Below are 20,697 nucleotides of genomic sequence, written 5' to 3'. Positions count from 1 at the left end.
CTGCGAGTCCCTTGGACTGCAAGGCGATCAAAGCGGTCAGTCCTAGAGGAGATCAACCCTGACTGCTCTTCTGAAGGCCAGATCCTGAAAAGGAAACTCAAATCATTTGGCCACCTAATGAGAAGGAAGGACTCCCTGGAGAAGAGCCTCATGCTGGGAACAATTGAGGGCAAAAGAAGAAGGGGATGACAGAGAATGAGGTGGCTGGATGGAGTCACTGAAGCAGTCGGCGTGAGCTTAAATGGACTCCAGAGGATGACAGGAAGGCCTGGAGGAACATTGTCCATGGGTTCTCGATGGGTCGGACACGACTTTGCAACTAAGAACAACAGCAAGTTGATGTGGTGTTATGGCTGCAGACTGAGCTTTGAAGCTCCATTTTGAATCTTAACGTGGGTTGTGAACTTACTTTGGTGGCCTTAGGCTAGGCACATTCTCAGCTTCGGTCTCTTGCCTGCACGAAGGGAGAAGATAAGTCACAAAATGTCTTTTTGTGAATACGACGAGTTAATGAACTTTGTTGTGGTTTACTTGCAGCTATGATGATCATTGTGATTATTTCCACAATACGGATGTAACTCCGTGGCTGCACTTTCTCCTTGCAGTTGTACTGAAGGTTTTCTGAGTTTTGTAAGCCAGCTTCCCAGGGTGATCTTCTGGAATGCTTCTGCCCTGCCTAAGGGACTTTTTCTGCCTCTCCTCTTATGGTCTTTGAGGTCTTGTCTCCATGCCCGTATCCTGGCATTTCTCTTTGCTGTTGCTCTTTTGGGTTGGAACTCTTGTTTGTTTGCTTGCTTTGGCTCCGTGGACTGGTCTGTCTGCGTTTTTGATATATTCTGGGGACTGTTTTTCAAGCCCAAATTTTTGGGAGGAGAAGTTGGCCCAAAACATACTGCTTGCCAGCTGGCATCTTAGTCATCCCAGCTCTACAAGGTCTTGCTTTCTCCTCATCGTTTTCTTTCCCTTCCAATATTTATTTGCTTTAGTTCTTGGCCCTGCTTTGGTTGACCTCCTCCAACCCAGCCGTTGCCTTGAGCTGCAGGCTCAGATGTGAAGGTTGGAGGCTAACGAGCTGATGCTTGAGCCTGGCTGGTTCTCCTTTATCTTATTTCCCCCAGAAAAATTCCTTAACAGGGCAGCTTTCCAGAAAGGGGGACCACGGGAATTAATGTGACTTCTAGAATGCTCTGCTCAGCTTGAATTCCAGAACAAGGAAGAACCTCCTCTAGATTGCTATAGATGCAGGGGTGAAATCCAACAGATTCTAACCAGTTCTGGAGAACCGGTAGCGGAAATCTTGAGTAGTTCGGAGAATGGGCAAATACCACTTCTGGCTGGCCCCAGGGTGGGGAGGGAGTGGGGATTTTGCAGTATCCTTCCCCTGCCACGCCCACCAAGCCACGCCCACAGAAACAGTAGTTAAAAAATGAATTTCACCACTGCATAGATATCCTTTTTTTCATAATATTCAGATAGTTTGGAAGCCTTGTTGTTGTTGTTAGTTGTGAAGTCGTGTCCGACCCATTGTGAACCCATGGACAACGTTCCTCCAGGCCTTCCTCTCCTCTACCATCCTCTGGAGTCCATTTAAGCTCATGCCTGCTGCTTCAGTGACTCCATCCAGCCACCTCCTTCTCTGTCGTCCCCTTCTTCTTTTGCCCTACATCGTTCCCAGCATGAGGCTCTTCTCCAGTGAGTCCTTCCTTCTCATTAGGTGGCCAAAGTATTTGAGTTTCCTCTTCAGGAGGAGTCAAGGTTGATCTCCTCTAGGACTGACCGGTTGGGTCACCTTGCAGTAAAAGGGACTCGCAGGAGTCTTCTCCAGCACCAGAGTTCAAAGGCCTCCATTCTTTGGCGCTCAGCCTTTCTTATGGAAGCCTAGAGAGATACATAGGAGGATGTAAGATTCATTTAGTCCTGGGTTCAACTAAAATCTTCCCCAGGTGATGGCCTTTATCAAGTGACACTTAGTAAACATGAGGTGCCATGCAGAGGTGGTATTCAGCAGGTTCTGACCAGTTCTGGAGAACCGGTAGCAGAAATTTTGAGTAGTTCGAAGAACTGGTAAATACCATCTCTGGCTGGCCACGCCCCCATCGATTTTCTGCTTCCCGAGTCCCAGCTGATCAGGAGGGAATGGGGATTTTACAGTATCCTTCCCCTGGAGTTTGGGAGGGAATGGAGATTTTCCCCTGCCACGCCCACCAAGCCATGCCCACAGAACCGGTAGTAAAAAAAATTGAATCCCACTACTGGTGCCGTGTAACAAGGTGGATAGCATGCTTCCTTTCTGAATTTGTTCTTATTTATTCAGAAACATTTTTTTCAGCCCCTTCAGCTCAAAGGAAAGCCTGAAGAAGGGTTGAAAATATAACATAGGAAGCCCACTGTTGGGCTTACGATCTTAAAAAAATAACCTAATAAGAAAAGAAGGGGGAATAAACGAGAAAAGGATTAGAAGTCGGTAGCTATATTGTTTCTGTGGCAGAAAATTCCATGCATGACTTGGGGTTTAGGTGAAGATTTATTTTGACTGCATTGAATCAATTGCCAACTCGCTTCCTTGAGTGACCCTATATTAAACCAACATGGGAAATGGAGAACAGATTCCTTGCCTTTTCCTCTCCATGCGGTCTTCTAACCAGGTTTACTGAAATTGGAGGCAGCATTTCTTTCTCATTTGGGGATCAGAAACAAATGAAAAATGACAGTTCTCAAAAATAGGCATATCACAGCCTCACTGAAAACAGTCCCAACGGCTTATGGGGTAAGCCCCATCTAATTTGAAGCTTTTTAGTCTCCCAAAATGTTAGATGCATCCGTGGTCCATCAAAAGTGCCCCCCAGTCCTGCTCCCCACTAAAGCCCCTGACATTTCTTCATAAGGAAAGTGTACTGATCTCTTTTATTTACTTATTTAGTTTGTCAAACATGTACGAGATAACAGGCATAAGTATAAACATGGACATGAACGCAGGAAATAGGTACGAATAAATGGGGACAGTAGGACAGGTTCGGTAGGCATGCTGGTGTGCTTATGCACGCCCCCTTACGGACCTCTTAGGAATAGGTGAGGTCCACGCTAGACCACAATCAGGTAGTGCATTCCAGGCAGGGGTGGATTGCTGCTGGCATTATTGCCGGTCCGGTGCAATTCAGGTGTACCGAATATAAAAGATTGATGAAAGAGAGTTAACCCAGGGGTGGGATTCAGCCGTTTTGGACCGGTTTGGGCAAACCCGATGTTAGTTTTACATCTCGTATGCGGAACTGGTAGTTCCAAGGACTGGCTGCCCCCGCCCACCACACTCCGCTCCTCCTAGGAGTCTCCACGCGGCCCGTTTTGGATGCCAGATAAGTGCAGGGCCTGTCCGTAGCCTGGCCTCCCAGAAGTCCGTTTTCACCTCCAAGAGGCTCAAGGAAAGCCTCCAGAGCCTGGGGAGGACAAAAACATCCCTCCTCCCCCACCTTGGTGCAGGAGGCTGAGTAGGCCATTCTCACACGGCAATTGGGCAGAGAACCGCTTGCTAAATTTTTTCAATCCCACCCCTGAGTTAATCTGAAGCTAGGCATGTAAGACAGGTAGGTATTCTGGGGTCAAGAATCAGAGGTAATCACTAGAGAGGAAAGGAGGCCACTCAGGAGGAAAAGCTTGATGGGATGTCTGACCTAACAGATCAGAGTGTACCAAGCTGAGGAAGGTTAGACCAGGCTGTCTCTTTTGAAATTGTCTATTCTCACAAATTCCTTTGTTTCTTGGGGGAGGGGGGGCTAAGGAAGATCATAGGCAATGCTGATGAGGGTCTTTCTATCAAGCCTCCTGCAGTCTACAGTTCCCAGAAACATTTGTTTTTATTTAGGAAGGACTCCCCCCACCCTTCTATCTCCAAGGTTTTTAAGCAGGAGCAGCTGGGAGTGCCAAGGACGATTTACTATTTGTCTAGCAAAAAAATGTCTTTAAATTAAGAAGCTGCTAGAGGTTAGGAAGAGAAAGGGGCAAAGCACCCCAAATATACTTAAAGCATTAAAAGATGGCAGGTCAAAAAGGAGAAAGCATCATGTAAAATCCACCTAACTGAGGGAACTACCGTATTTTGTGGAATATAAGATGCAACTTTCCCCCCTAAAAGAGTGTGGAGATGTTGGTGCATCTTATACACCGAATACAGCAATTTTTGGCCTCCCAAAGCCCCATCCCATGCGAAAAACAGGTGAAAAATGACCCCCTTTTCCCAAAACAGAGGCGTTTTTGCCTTCCCCCAACCCCCAAAAGTACTCTGCAGGTTTCAGCAGGGCTGGGGGAAAGGAAAAATGCCCCCGTTTTCTGGCCATTTTTTGCAAAAATGGGGGCCAGCCCTGCTGAAGCCTGCAGAATGCTCCTGGGAGCATGTGTCTTACCGCCTCCGCGAGCCTCCACAACGCTCCAGTTGCTCAGAAGAGCGTCGCGCAGAAGGAACCCGGGCAAGCAGGTGGGCCCTCCGGAGCACCATACCGTAACGTTATCTGGTGCTCTGGACTGGCTCCGGTACAAAAAATAGGACATGCATAGGCTTTGGGAGGCTTGTAGAATGCTCCTGGAAGCTGCGGGGGATAAAAACGAGGAAAAACTGGGCCATTTTTCACTCGTTTTTGCCCTCCCCAGCCCCTAGGAATACTTTGCAAGCCTCCCAAACCCTCTGCACGTCTATTTTTGCAAAGTGGGATGGTATTCAGTGTAAAAGACGCACCCAGATTTTCACTCTCTTTTTTTGGGTAAAAAGGTGTGCCTTATACTCTGAAAAATATGTGGGGAACTGTCATTCTGGTGTACCTTTCAGGCTTTACCAAGGCTAACATAGAGCTGGAGAAGGTAGGTGTCCCGTTAGAGCTGCCATGGATATTATGCATTCACTGGTAGGCCTCTCCAGCAGTCCCTGTTGTTTGAAGCTGGATTAAATCCTCTACAGCAGCCAGCTGAATCTCAAACATATGTGGGAGCTCTGTGGAGGCTGATGTGGGTAGTTAAAATGGATGTGGCCTGCTGCCAGCTGGCCCACATCACAGTGCTCTTGGCTTCTATTGGCAAGCAAATTTGCTAGTGGGGTGGGGGGTTATATAGTTAAGGAACGGCTCAAATTGGGAGACAGGAGAGGAACAGGCTGGTTGAGAAACCCAGAAATGTAAACGCTGAAGAAAGTGAGATAGAAGTTTTGGGATTGTCATTGACGGGTGTTTGATTTGGGGGGTAACGCAAGTCCAAAAACCGATCCTAGAAGATACATGAACCAGGATCATGGTTCGAACACTGAATTTATATCAGATTATCAGATCCCTATCAGGGACGTGGTGGCTCAGTGGATAAGATGCTGAGCTTGTCTATCAGAAAGTTCGGCAGATTGAATCCCTAGCGCCGCATAACCGAGTGAGCTCCCTTTACTTGTCCCAGCTTCTGCCAACCTAGCAGTTCGAAAGCACGTAAAAAATGCAAGTAGAAAAATAGGGACCACCTTTGGTGGGAAGGTAACAGCGTTCCGTGCACCTTCAGTGTTTAGTCATGCCGGCCCCATGACCACGGAAATGTCTTTGGACAGTGCTGGCTCTTCGGTTTTGAAACGGAGATGAGCACCGCCCCCTAGTCAGGAACGACTATCACGTATGTGAGAGGGGAACTTTTACCTTATCAGATTCCCATTTAGCAAACCATTGACACTTTTTTTTTCATCCAAACTCTTCTAACAGTTGAAAGAAATAAAGGGAGAATAATAATAAGCTGCAATTCCTTGGTGACTTGGAGAAGGTTAGCCAACCAAATTAGGGAGCAGTGAAAACACAAGGCAGGAATGTAGGCCTGACTCCATCCTGCATACTATGCAAACAAGTCCATTAATGTGACTCTTCCACATACCTATGACAGCCCTTTATGAGCTTAAAAAGGGAGAGTGAGAATTATCTTCTCAAAGGCTCCCTCCTAAATCCTTGCAGACAATTCTCATTCATCAGAATTCTTCAAGCATACGATGGTTTACATGAGGGGAGGGGGGAAATTGCAGCCCCAAAGCCATTTCTTTTCTGCTCTCGCCAATTACATTGCTGAAATTAAGCAGATGTTATCATCCCGGGGAAAAACAACAACACCCCGTTTGTGCCATTTTCTGCTAGTTTCAGAAATGTTTTTAAAACATCTCAGCAGGGACCACCTACTACAAGTCAATAGTGTGTAACCCTCTGGTTTTGTCTCTGGGGTGTCTCTAGTCCTATCCAGATGTTTTGTCTTGTGTAAACAATACTAGTTCTCCATTTCCAGGAGATCTATTTTTTTATAAAGTTTTTTTATTTTTTCATTTTTCATAACAAATAACCACATGTATACTATTACATAACCAACCTCATATTATATTGTTAAATGTTTACATCAATTTGTCTTACCATCAACTGCCAAAAACAATTATTGGCTCTTCTGCTCTCCATATACCATATTTGTACCTTATCAATCACTTTTTTCTCCCTCTCTCCTCCTCCTCCCTACTTCCTTTCTTCCCTCTGTCATCCTTCTCTTCTCTACTTCCCCTCTCCTTCTCCTCTCTGCCCTTTCCACTTCTTCTTTCTCTCCTCCTCTTCCCCCCCCCCCGCCCTCTCTCCTATCCCTCTCTTCTTCCCTTACCTCTCTCCTCTACTTTGCAATCTTCATCTCATTTACTTGGTGTATTTCAGCTTCTGAGCGAGCTCCATTTTATGTTGATGATGTTTATAATTCCTTTTCAATATACATATTTAATTTTAACATATATCTTCCGCCTTCTTTTTTAAAAGAAAAAAGTGTGTGTGTGTGTGTATAACACACACACACATACACACACACATACTTTTTTCTTTTAAAAAAGAAGGCGGAAGATAGATGTTATATATATCATTATATATATATATATATTTGTGTTGTATTTGTGCTGATAAATAAATAAAGGGAGACTAGTATAGATCCATTTCAAGCTATTTAGCTCTCATCAGCTAGCCATACCCTTACTGGGATTAGAACCTGGGCTGTATTACATATTAGGCAGGAGTCTTAGCCACTAAGCCACAGGCTCTTGTCCTTATCAGCTGAGCCAGGGAAATAGGTATGTATTTGTGTTACAACCCCTGGTATGCCCAAATATGGGAGGAAGCTCACTACTCCCTCTTTGAAATCCCAGTAAGGGTATGGCTAGCTGATGAGAGCTAAATAGCTTGAACTGGATCTATACTAGTCTCCCTTTATTTATTTATCAGCACAAATACAACACAAATATAAAAGGCAACAACCTATTTTTGGTTGAGATGTAGACCTGGTTATGATTCCCAGCTATTCTCATCATTATATTTATATAGTTATGCATCCTTACATGCCCCAACATTTCCAGATCTTAATGAGCCAAGGAGCTTATAGGCGAGGAGGCCGTCCTTTCAGTAGCCCCACCTATAAGCCATTAGAAGCCGACTAGCGTTTTGAATTGGACCCAAAGTAAATCGTGAACGTTGAGCTAAGTGAATTGCATGACTAATTCCAGTCAAGAGCATTATAGGACCTTTGAAATTTCTGCAGGTATTTCAAAGGGAGCTCCATGTGGAGCCACTTCTAATAATTCAGTCATGATAAAGCAATTCCATGATGCATCACCTCTGTTTTTGGCTAGAAACGGGTGGAGTTGGCACAAATTAAGCCAAGGAACCTATAGCCACACCAGCAGTCACCAAAGCATTCTTGTTTCCCGGTCGAGCAATTCAGAACTTCGGAAAAGGTTGAGTCATGGGTGAAACTACTTCTCGTTTCGCTGTTAGGTATTTTCCTAATCGGGAGTGATTTTTATCTCGCCTACTTTCCATGTAATATTTTCAACAGTAGAATCCAAAACTTTACAGCATTTCTTAAGAAGGAATGGAAATTCTTTCCTTGCCCTGTTGGAGTACAATTGGTATTGAACCAGTGGTGAAATTCATTTTTTTTTACTACCGGTTCTGTGCGCGTGGCAGAGGAAGGATACTGCAAAATCCCCATTCCCTCCCCGCTCGGGGGCCAACCAGAGGTGGTATTTGCCGGTTCTCTGGACTACTCAAAATTTCTGCTACCGGTTCTCCAGAACCTGTAAGTACCTGCTGAATATCACTCCTGTATTGAACGTAGAAAGACTCTCTGTCTGTCTAATTCTCCCAAGATCTTCAGGAAAGATCTTTTGCATCATTTGCTCTCTGGTATTTCTACCTGAAGATTACACCTGAGGTTGTTTCGTATGGAGAACTTTGTTATTGAGCTACAGTCTTGCTACCAGCTTTGAGGACAGCTGTTTGTGATAACCTTGATGCAAAGTTATTGTATCTCTTGTGGCACCCAAGTTGGCCAAGGAATATTAGTTGGAGTTTGGGAACTCTGCAAAGGAGTTCACCATTACCAGCTTTGGTTAACAGTGATGCATTTTAGGGAAATTGCTTTTGATACACAGACAAATAGACCAATCAACCAAAGCTCAATTTGATACACTTCTAAAAGAGAGTGAAAGTAGCTTATACCTATTGCTAAGGCAGATTATCAATAAAGGGACGCGATGGCTCAGGGGCTAAGATGCTTGTTGATCAGAAAGGTTGGCAGTTCGGCGGCTAGAATCCCTAGCACCGCGTAACGGAGTGAGCTCCCATTACTTGTCCCAGCTTCTGCCAACTTAGCAGTTCAAAAGCATGTAAAAATGCATGTAGAAAAATAGGAACCACCTTTGGTGGGAAGGTAACAGTGCTCCGTGCGCCTTCGGTGTTGAGTTATGCCGGCCACATGACCACGGAGACGTCTTTGGACAGCGCTGGCTCTTCGGCTTAGAAACGGAGATGAGCACCGCTCCCTAAGTCAGAAATGACTAGCACATATGTGTGAGGGGAACCGTTACATTTTTAAGGCAAATTACTATAGTTATAGAAGATGGGAGATTGAAATAGGGGCTAGAAGGAATTGTGGAGGGTGGACAACATCCAAATTCCAGATTTTGGATACTCCAGCAAACAATGATAAGGGATCTTTGGTAGGGTTCATACCTCCAAAGCTTTAGACAACTTTCCAGCTGATGCTTCCCATCTTAAATACAGGTAGTACTTAAGACTTACAACCACAATTAACCCCAAAATTTCTGTTGCTAAGAAAGGCAGCTGCTTTGCCCCATTTTATGACCTTCCTTGCCTCAGGTCTTAAGCGAATCACCGCAGTTGTTAGTAACACAGTTGTTAAGTGAATCTGGTTTCCCCATTGACTTTGCCGGTCAGAAAGTCACAAAAGGGGATCGGGTGACCCTGGGACACTGCAACCGTCATAAATATGAGCCAGTTGCCAAGCGTCTGAATTTTGGTCATGCGACCATGGGGATGCGGCTACAATCATAACCCAAAGGTGCTTTTTTCAGGAGGCAACTGGACTTTCTTGGTTTTTCTTCGAGGACATTTCGCTTCTCAGCCAAGAAGCTTCTTCAGCTCTGACTGGATGGTGGGGAATGGAAGGATTTATGCTCCTTGCAGACAGCTGGTCATTTGCATCCTTTTAGAGCAGGGGTGTCCAAACCTGGGAACTTTAAGACTTGTGGACTTTAACTTCCAGAATTCCCCAGCCAGCTGGCTGGGGAATTCTGGAAGTTGAAGTCCACAAGTCTTAAAATTCCCAAGTTTGGACACCCTTGCTTTAGAGGGTCCTTGAAGCACTTGGAGGTTTATCTCAGGGTCACTTGAGTGGTGCTAATAATTCCTATAGTCTGCAATTTTTCCTCTGGAAATCCATTCCTACTCCTACGCCATTCTAAGGGTGCTCATCCCAAATTGTCTAGCTAAAAGTCTGTGGAGATTCTCAGTCATCCAGGTCATGGTTGTCCCAAAGGTGCTTTTTCAGGAGGCAACTGGACTTTCTGGTTTTTCTTTGAAGATGTTGGCTGGGAAATTCTGGGAGTTGAAGTCCACAAGTCTTAAAGTTCCCAGGTTTAAACACCCCTGCTCTAAAGGATGCAAATGACCAACTCTCTGCAAGGAATATAAATCCTTCCATTCCCCACCATCCAGTCAGAACTGAAGAAGCTTCTTGGATGAGAAGCTTCTTCAGCTCTGACTGGATGGTGGGGAAATGCCGAAGAAGCTTCTTGGAGGGGAAGCAAAACATCTTCAAAGAAAAACCAGAAAGTCCAGTTGCCTCTTGGGGAAAAAAAGAACCTTTAGACCAACTGTGACTTGGATGACTGTGAATACAATACAATAGCAGAGTTGGAAGGGACCTTGGAGGTCTACTAGTCCAACCCCCTGCCTAGGCAGGAAACCCTATACCATTTCAGAAAAATGGCTATCCAACATCTTCTTAAAGACTTCCAGTGTTGGGGCATTCACAACTTCTGGAGGCAAGTTGTTCCACTGATTAATTGTTCTAACTGTCAGGAAATTTCTCCTCAGTTCTAAGTTGCTTCTCTCCTTGATTAGTTTCCACCCATTGCTTCTTGTCCTACCCTCAGGTGCCTTGGAGAATAGTTGTGACTCCCTCTTCTTTGTGGCAACCCCTGAGATATTGGAAGACTGCTATCATGTCTCCCCTGGTCCTTCTTTTCATTAAACTAGAGATACCCAGTTCCTGCAACCGTTCTTCATATGTTTTAGCCTCCAGTCCCCTAATCATCTTTGTTGCTCTTCTCTGCACTCTTTCTAGAGTCTCCCCATCTTTTCTACATCGTGGCAACCAAAACTGAATGCCGGATTCCATGTGTGGCCTTACCAAGGCATTATAAAGTGGTATTAACCCTTCACGTGATCTTGATTCTATCCCTCTGTCTCCATTGATGGCTCCAATCATAAGTGAAAAAAACTGGTCATAAGTCACGTATTCAGTGACTTTGCTCGCCATTAAACTGTTGTAAGTCGACTTAGGAGTTGTTGTCACACACACATCCCATCCCACCCTGTAATATTACCTAAGTTAGTTTCTCCAATTAGCACACTCGGTGGATTAAACTGTTCACTTTTTGTTCTTTCCTCGCTGTTGCTGGTACTGTAGCCCCTTCTAATTTGGTTTTAGTCTTACTCCCATCGGTGCTGGAGAAACCGAAAAAATTTGAGTGCCCTCTTCTGGTGAAGAGCTGGCTTTGCCTGAGAGCTCCAACTGGATGACTTTTGGACTATATGTTGCCCCATCAGGCCATCAGATAGGTCCACCCAAGGCTTCAGGGCAAGGATTAACAAGGATGAGTAGCCACCCAAGAATGTGTCTCTCCCCCCACTCCCCCTACACACACCCTTTCAGGAAATGAGTTCAGTGTGGGTTACATGTTTAATTTTAGCACTATTCAGGAGCCAATCTGGAATACTCCCTAGCTAGCACAAGTAGCTGCCTTTGTTCCGATAATACTATCTAATGTTGCTTGCTTCAAAGGCCTTTGCAATGAAGGGCACATTTTCTTCCGGTGAGGTAACGTGCGCGCTCCAAAGCCTGTGGAAATGGATGGGAAGGCTGATTGTGGCTGACTTTGTGGTGGGGGGTCCCTCTGCTACCGTTAACTATCTTTGCACAGTAGTTAGCAGTCGGTGTTGCGTGGACGCCCTTCCATACATTTGGCATTCTGCCGGGAGGGAGCTGAGATTGAAATAAGAGCATTCCAAGTGTCTACACGAAGAATGTAGTAAGGTATGTCTGGCATGACAAACTTCCCTCTTCGCTTGATTGCCTTTGGCTGTGAAATTAGAATCAGAATAGAGTTGGAAGGGACCTTGGAGGTCTTCTAGTCCAGCCCTCTGCTCAAGCAGGAGATCCTATACCCTGTGATGAGGAACCTGTGGCCCACGGAGCCATATTTGCCGGCACATGAGCTGTGAGCTCCGGTGCTGATTTTCAGCCTTCTGGAGGGCCGGGGGAGGCCATTTTCTCCCTCCCCGGGCTTCAGGAAAGCCTTTGGAGCCTGGGGAGGACGAAAACTGCCACAGGTGGTCAGGGTGCATTGAATTGTGGGTGTGGGTATGGGCGTGCGCATGATAGCTCACACATACACGATTTTGGCACACCTTTACCAAAAGGTCAGCTATCACTGTCCTGTACTATTTCAGACAAGTGATTGTCCAGTCTCTTCTTAAAAACCTCCACTGATGAAGCACTCCCAACTTCTGAAGGCACGTTCTTCCATTGGGTAATTGTTCTAACTGTTAGGAAGTTTCTCCTCAGTTCTAAGTTGCTTCTGTCCTTGATTAATTTCCACCCATTGATTCTTGTCCTGCCCTCGGGTGCTTTGGAGAATAGCTTGACTGCCTCTTCTTTGGGGCAGCCCCTGAGATATTGGAAGACTGCTATCATGTCCTTCTTTTCTTTAGACTAGCCAAACCCAAATCCTCTAACTGTTCTTAATAGATTTTAGCCTCCAGGCCTTTAATCATCTTAATTGCTCGTCTTTGCAATTAATGTTAAAATCCTGTGAGATCAATGGTAGGCGCTGTAGAGAATTCTCAAGATTTCTCCCTTTGGCTAGTCTTAATAAATTATCCATAATAAGCCAGGAAAAGCCGGTATCTTTAATACCTCTTTCTCAAATGCAAGTGTTTAAAAATGTTTAATAGCTTTTGAAACAGCATTGATGAAGTTCTCCTTCTGGTTTGTGACAAAACTTGAGGAAAGATTTTTTCGGTCTTCAGTTTCGTGTCCACCCAAAAAACAACAACAACAACCCCAACCTCAATTATTATTTATTAATAATATTATTTGTAGAAATAATAAAGGCGAGATGATAGATAGATAGATAGATAGATAGATAGATAGATAGATAGATGATAGATAGATGATAGATAGATAGATAGATAGATAGATAGATAGATAGATACATAGATAGATAGATAGATAGATAGATAGATACATAGATAGATAGATAGATGATAGACAGAGAGACATAGATTGATATAGATACATATAGAGGTAGATAGATAGATGATAGATAGATAGATAGATAGATAGATAGATAGATAGATAGATAGATAGATAGACAGACATAGATTGATATAGATACATATAGAGATAGATAGATAGATAGATGATAGATAGATAGATAGATAGATAGATAGATAGAGATAGATAGATAGATGATAGATAGATAGATAGATAGATAGATAGATAGATAGATAGATAGATAGATAGATAGATAGATAGATAGATAGATGCTAGATAGATGCTAGATTGATGATGGATAGCTAGATAGATGCTAGATAGCTAGATGCTAGATAGATAGATTGATGATGGATAGCTAGATAGCTAGATAGCTAGATAGCTAGTTTCATATCATATAAAATGTCTCCCCCCCCCCCATTCATCAACACCCAAAGCTTAAGTGGTGCAGTTCTATATATGGCGATGGGAACAAATTAATATCATAATTGTTAGTACAACTGTTATTACATTATTACAGAGGTTAAAACAGACAGGAAGGCAGTGTAGAATGGAGAACTACAAAGGCTAAACATGAATGCCGATACAAAAGGCTGTATAACTATTTTGTATATTGCTATGTATGTCTTGTTTTTTCTTTTTTGTTATTGTGTTTTTTTTTCTGTTTTTAAAGGTAAAAATGTTTAATAAAAACTATTTTTTAAAACAAAGATATGGGGAGACAGAGAATTGTTTCTCTTTTGTCTGTGTATGTGTGTGAGTGTGTGGGAGAGAGGGAGAGAGGGAGAATTCTGAACCAAACCCTAAAGGTTCACTACCATTGGTCTAGGACAGGGGTGTCAAACTCGCGGCCCATGGGCCAGATGCGTCACATGCTGGCCAATCCCCCCCCCCCATTTAGTGAAGGCGAAGAAAAAGTCATGATACGTCATGTGATGACATGACACTGCGAGTTTGACACCCCTGGTTGTGGGAGAATGTTGGTTGTGAGATTGTTGTATATTTTTGCAGGACAGACTGCTGCAACGCCCAGGGATCAATCTGTTTTTAGCCTCATGCCTACATTATTGGAATTTATCACCATTGTTTAACCTAAAAAGACAAACAGCTTGGTCCCCGGAGGTTTAATAATGAAAGTTTGCAAAACCTGAATACCTGTAATTGGGCAGTTTCTCTGCTATAGCAAGTTGAGCAACTGTGAGTTCAAGTCTTGCCTTAGGCTTGAAAGTCAGCCTAATCCACCTCACAGGGTGGTTTTTATTGTAGGGAAAAGAGGAGGGAGAAGGAGCGTTAGGCATGTTCGCTGCCTTGAGTTATTTGTAAAAATAATAAAGGCTAGATAGATGGATGGATGGATGGATGGATGGATGGATGGATGGAAGATAGATGATAGATAGATAATGGATGGATGGATGGATGGATGGATGGATGGATGGATGGATGGATAGATAGATAGATAGATAGATAGATAGATAGATAGATAGATAGATAGATAGATAGATAGATAGATAGTAGATGGATAGATAGATGGATTAATGGATGGGTGGGTGGGTGGGTGGGTGGATGGATAGATAGATAGATAGATAGATAGATAGATAGATATAGATGGATGGATGGATGGATGGATGGATAGATAGATGATAGATTGATGATGGATAGCTAGATAGATGATAGATAGATAGATAGATAGATAGATAGATAGATAGATAGATAGATAGATATAGATGGATGGATGGATGGATGGATGGATAGATAGATGATAGATTGATGATGGATAGCTAGATAGATGATAGATAGATAGATAGATAGATAGATAGATAGATAGATAGATAGATAGATAGATAGATGATAGGCAGGCAGGCAGACAGACAGACAGACAGACAAGATGGATGGATGGATGGATGGATGGATGGATGGAAGATAGATGATAGATAGATGATAGATAGATAGATGATAGATAGATAGATAGATAGATAGATAGATAGATAGATAGATAGAAGATAGATAGATAGATGGAAGATAGATGATAGATAGATAGTAGATGGATAGATAGATGGATTAATGGATGGATGGATGGATGGATAGATAGATAGATGATAGATAGATAGATAGATAGATAGATAGATAGATAGATAGATAGATAGATAGATGGAAGATAGATGATAGATAGTAGATGGATAGATAGATGGATTAATGGATTAATGGATGGATGGATGGATGGGTGGGTGGGTGGATAGATAGATAGATAGATAGATATAGATGGATGGATGGATGGATGGATGGATAGATAGATGATAGATTGATGATGGATAGCTAGATAGATGATAGATAGATAGATAGATAGATAGATAGATAGATAGATAGATAGATAGATAGATAGATGATAGATAGATAGATAGATAGATAGATAGATAGATAGATAGAGACAGACAGACAGACAGACAGACAGACAAGATGGATGGATGGATGGATGGAAGATAGATGATAGATAGATGATAGATAGATAGATAGATAGATAGATAGATAGATAGATAGATAGATAGATAGATAGATAGATAGATGGAAGATAGATGATAGATAGATAGTAGATGGATAGATAGATGGATTAATGGATGGATGGATGGGTGGGTGGGTGGATAGATAGATAGATGATAGATAGATAGATAGATAGATAGATAGATAGATAGATAGATAGATAGATAGACAGACAGACAGACAGACAAGACTGGATGGATGGATGGATGGATGGATGGATGGATGGATGGATAGATAGATGATAGATAGATAGATAGATAGATAGATAGATAGATAGATAGATAGATGATAGATAGATAGATAGATAGATAGATAGATAGATAGATAGATAGACAGACAGATGATAGACAGACAGACGATAGATATAGATAAATAGATGATAGATTGATGATAGATAGATGATAGATTAGATAGATAGACAGACAGATAGATGATAGATGGAAGATAGAAGATAGATAGATGATAGATAGATAGATAGATAGATAGATAGATAGATAGATAGATAGATGATAGATAGATAGATAGATAGATAGATAGATAGATAGATAGATAGATAGATAGATGGACAGACAGACAGACAGATGATAGACAGACAGACGATAGATATAGATAAATAGATGATAGATTGATGATAGATAGATGATAGATTAGATAGATAGACAGACAGATAGATGATAGATGGAAGATAGAAGATAGATAGATGATAGATGATAGATAGATAGATAGATAGATAGATAGATAGATAGATAGATAGATGATAGATAGATAGATAGATAGATAGATAGATAGACAGACAGACAGACAGACAGATGATAGACAGACAGACGATAGATATAGATAAATAGATGATAGATTGATGATAGATAGATGATAGATTAGATAGATAGACAGACAGATAGATGATAGATGGAAGATAGATAGATAGATAGATGATAGATAGATAGATTTATAAAAATTTATATTAGCAAAGTATTTTGTGATTGATTGTGGCAGTCATCTTTGTTAGCAACCCTAGTGGCCTTCTGTGTGTAATGTCATCCCAATGTCTCTTTTCCACTATCTCAGATACAAGACCAAAGGAACTTCACCCATTCCAGGGAGTCCCCTGTGACGGTGCTGCCTCCATTAAACGGCTCGCCATCCCCTGGTAGATACTCCTCCGCCAACCCTTGGGAGATCAGGAAGGACCAGGAAAGAAGTCCATCTTCCTATAACCGCAGTTACAGGTAACTTTGCCTGCTTTCCGATGGATGAAGTAGGAGAATGTAGGATTTCCAACCTTGGCAACTTTAAGTCTGATGGACTTCATGACTGGCTGGGGAATTCTAGGAGTTGAAGTCCCACCAGTCTTAAAGTTGCCAAGTTTGGACACTTTTAGCCTAGGAGATCCATGTTCAAAAATACAGTATACTACAGCTTATTTGCTCCGAGAAAGTTTTTTCTCTCTTGCCATATGGAAATGATGCTGGGTTAGCATTGAACGGCCATAACAATTACTTAACCTATGCACTATATGGACTAAGGGACACGGTGGCTCAGTGGCTAAGACACTGAGCTTGTCAATCAGAAAGGTAGGCAGTTTGAATCCTTAGCGCCGTGTAACGGAGTGAGCTCCCATACTTCTCCCAGCTTCTGCCAACCTAGCAGTAAAAAATGCAAGTAGAAAAATAGGGACCACTTTTGGTGGGAAGGTAACGGCGTTCCTTGCACCTTCGGTGTTGAGTCATGCCGACCACGTGACCACGGAAACGTCTTCGGACAGTGCTGGCTCTTCGGCTTTGAAACGGAGATGAGCACCGTCCCCTAGAGTTGGGAACGACTAGCACATACACGCGAGGGGAATGTTTACCTTTACCTTATGCTAGGGATTGTCAAAGGCTCCTCTATCTGTAGCTCTTCCAACACTTTTTACTTTACTTTAAAATAGCTATAGGAGTTAGCTTTTTTTTAAAAAAGGACTTAAATTGCTTTTCCAAGTTTCCATGGAGGAGTGGGAGAAATATAAACGGATGAATTATTCTAACTATTTTTCCCCTAACAGTATCTTTTTAATCATGAGCCAGAGGAGAGAATAAGTTCAGGGAGGTGGAGAGAAAGAAAGGTTTGAGATCTTCCCCTTTCCAGGTTTCCACTTAGTATTGAAGTCAGAGCAAGTTATGAGGAGATGTAGTTGGGGGATCCGTTGCATCTGGATCTGATTTAACCCCAGGAGCCAAACCAGTAATGTATTTAGTTTGATTGTCTGGTCTGATTGTAGTCGGCCTTCTAAAGTCTTAGGGAGAATCTCATCGTTCTGATGGTTTGTGCCAGGAATTCAGGGTCAGTCATTAACTCTGGACCTACAATGCAACCAGGAGTGTAGGTGTGTACACCCACAGAGAGAGGGGGAGAGAAGGGAGAGAGGGAAAGAGACAGGGAGGGAGAAGAGGGGGAGAGAGAGGAGGGAGGAGGGAGAGAGAGGAGAGAGAGAGAGAAAAGAGAGGAGGGAGGGAAAGAGAGAGAGGGAAAGAAAGGGAGGGAAAGGGACAGGGAGGGAGGGAGAGAGAAGTGAGGGAGAGAGAAAGGAGAGGGAGAAGAGAGGAGCGAGAGAAAGAGAAAGAGGAGTGGGAGAGAGGGGGGAAAGAGACAGGAAGGGAGGGAGAGAGAAGAGAGTTGGGGAGAGGAGAGGGAGGAGGAGAGGGAGAGAGAGAAGAGGAGTGAGGGAAAGAGACGGAGGGAGGGAGGGAGAAGAGGGGGAGAGAGAGGAGGGAGGAGGGAGAGAGAGGAGAGAGAGAGAGAAAAGAGAGGAGGGAGGGAAAGAGAGAAAGGGAAAGAAAGGGAGGGACGGAGAGAGAAGTGAGGGAGAGAGAGGGGGAGAGGGAGAGAGAAGGAAGGGAGGGAAAGAGACAGGGAGGGAGGGAGAGAGAAGTGAGGGAGAGAGAAGAGAGGGAGAGAGAGGAGGAAGGGAGAGAGAAAGGAGAGAGAGAGGAGCAAGAGAAAGAGAGGGGAGTGGGAGAGAGGAGGGAAAGACACAGGAAGGGAGGGAGAGAGAAGAGAGTTGGGGAGAGGAGAGGGAGGGGGAGAGGGAGAGAGAGAAGAGGAGTGAGGGAAAGAGAGGTGGGAGAGGGAGAGAGAAGGAAGGGAGGGAAAGAGACAGGGAGGGAGGGAGAGAGAAGTGAGGGAGAGAGAAGAGAGGGAGAGAGAGGAGGGAGGGAGAGAGAAGAGAGTTGGGAAGAGGAGAGGGAGGGGGAGAGAGAGAGAGAGAATAGGAGTTAGGGAAAGAAAGGGGGGAGTGGGAGAGAGGAGGGAGGGAAAGAGACAGGAAGGGAGGGAAAGAGAAGAGAGTTGGGGAGAGGGGAGGGAGAGAGGAGAGGAGCAAGGGAAAGATAGATTCAGTTGCCTCAACTCCACCCCGATGCAAGGGGTTATGGGGCCATTAAAAGACAAAAAAAAATTAAAATAAAATTACAAAATAAATAAAGAAATAATGCTTACACCCACATGTATTATATGAGACACACCACAGGCTAGTTGGGATGCATACATGTACATGGCGAGAGAAACGAATCTTGCGAGTTTACCAGATGGACGGCATAAGGAACAAAGCTGTTACAGAATCTGGTAGCCTTGCGAGAAATACTTGGAAACCTGGAGAGTCGGAATCCAATATTTTTGGAGGGTTCCTGGTTAGGGGAAACTTGTTTGGCCCCGTTTATTAGCCAGTAGATTAAAGAGTCTGTTAGCCAGAAGTTGCTCAATCAAGGTAGCTCTACTTTGATCTGAATTGTCCAATTTCACCACTTCCACCGTGGCACTGCCAAACCACACCCTTTTCCTTTGTGTGTATTTTCGGCTCCTTCCTTATTGATAAAAGGAAAGGCATGTGTGTATTTCCCTTTTTTTATTATTGGTACACATCTCTTCAAGAAGCAGCATAAAGAGCTATTGACAAGAGTTTGGGCGTGACTGCCTTCAACTCAGGGGTGGGCTTCAAAAATTTCAGCAACGGGTTCTCTGCCCAGTTGCTGGGTTGGTGTGGCCACGGTGGGCGTGGCCTACTCAGCCTCCTGAACCAGGGGGGGGGCATTTTCCCCTTCCCCAGAATCCAGAGGCTTTCCTTGAGCCTCTGGGAGGGCGAAAACTGCCTCCGGAGGCCTTCCGGGAGGCCTGTTTTTCCCCCTCCCTGAGCCTCCGCGTACGCTCAGAGAGAGGAGGGCCGCACAGGCCCTGCATTTACCTCACATCCAAAACGGGCCACGTGGAGAATGTTAGGAGGGGAGGGGCCAGTCAGGGGTGGAATTTGAAGGTTCTCCGTACCGGCCATAACATTAGCTACGGTTTTCCCGAACCCGGGCGAACCCGTAGCAGTGTACTCTTGAACTAAATATATGAACGTAGCCATTGTGGGAGTGCAGTTTGTACAGTCATTCAGTGGTGAAATAAAAAAACAATTACTGCCAGTTCTGTGGAGGTGGCTTGGTGGGTGTGGCAGGGGAAGGATATTGCAAAATCTCAATTCCCAGCCCATTCCCAGGCAGAGGTGGTATTTGCCGGTTCTCCGGACTACTCAGAATTTCCGCTAGCGGTTCTCCAGAACCTGTCAGAACCTGCTGAATTCCACCCCTGCACTCATGTAATAGTATTGCCATATGCCCAGTTCAAATAAATCCATCCCAAGATAGAGGCCTCTTTGTTGAAGCTGGTGGACCACAATCTGCCATGCTGGTCCAGTGTGAGTTGTATTTCGATAGATGTTTTTCAGCTTCCTCAAGTTAAGTCTATATTGTATGTTTTCAGATGACCAGAAATGCCGGTCCTGTGGGGCATTGCTCATTTTTCAGCACAGGAATAGCATCTCTTTCTTTCAATAGTTTTTTTGGAGAAAGGTTTTCCAAGTCTTCACGACCCATTCGAAACAGAAAAACTGGCAACCAACTCCTGCCATTATCCAGGGATACTTGAACACCTGCTCACAGACAATGATAGTAAAGACATAGGAACTGGAAGGCTGGTACCAATTGGAGTAAACATAGGGACAATTGGCATGGGCAGTATAAGGCAGCTTCCTGCATTTTGTGTTACCTAATGTTTATGAATTGTGGTGTTTTCATTTCAAAATAAAATGACAGCAATGAATCTGAATCTTATTTCCTTAAAGGGGTGGGTTCTTTTTTCCTTCCTTCCTTCCTTCCTTCCTTCCTTCCTTCCTTCCTTCCTTCCTTCCTTCCTTCCTTCCTTCCTTCCTTCCTATAGCTTTTATTATTCTTTCTTTAAAAATCTTAATAAGATTAATGGAAAACAAAA

The 20,697-nt window shown here is 43.7% G+C and overlaps 1 protein-coding gene across 2 annotated transcripts in view; it reads left to right on the top strand.

Annotated features, from left to right (window-relative positions):
- PDLIM2 (PDZ and LIM domain 2) overlaps positions 1-20,697 on the top strand; it is a 91,228-nt gene that overhangs the window by 55,928 nt on the left and 14,603 nt on the right. For both annotated transcript variants that reach the window (XM_081960805.1, XM_081960806.1), the window contains exon 7: positions 16,480-16,640. In XM_081960805.1, the coding sequence (XP_081816931.1) occupies positions 16,480-16,640 (161 nt within the window). The remainder of the gene's footprint in view (positions 1-16,479; positions 16,641-20,697) is intronic.

This window comes from Natrix helvetica (genome assembly GCF_964273705.1).
Source record: "Natrix helvetica genome assembly, chromosome: 8".
In the NCBI taxonomy this organism is placed as follows: Eukaryota; Metazoa; Chordata; class Lepidosauria; order Squamata; family Natricidae; genus Natrix; species Natrix helvetica.
Note: the sequence above shows the minus strand (reverse complement) of the source record. Positions and strands in the feature narration are given on the sequence as shown.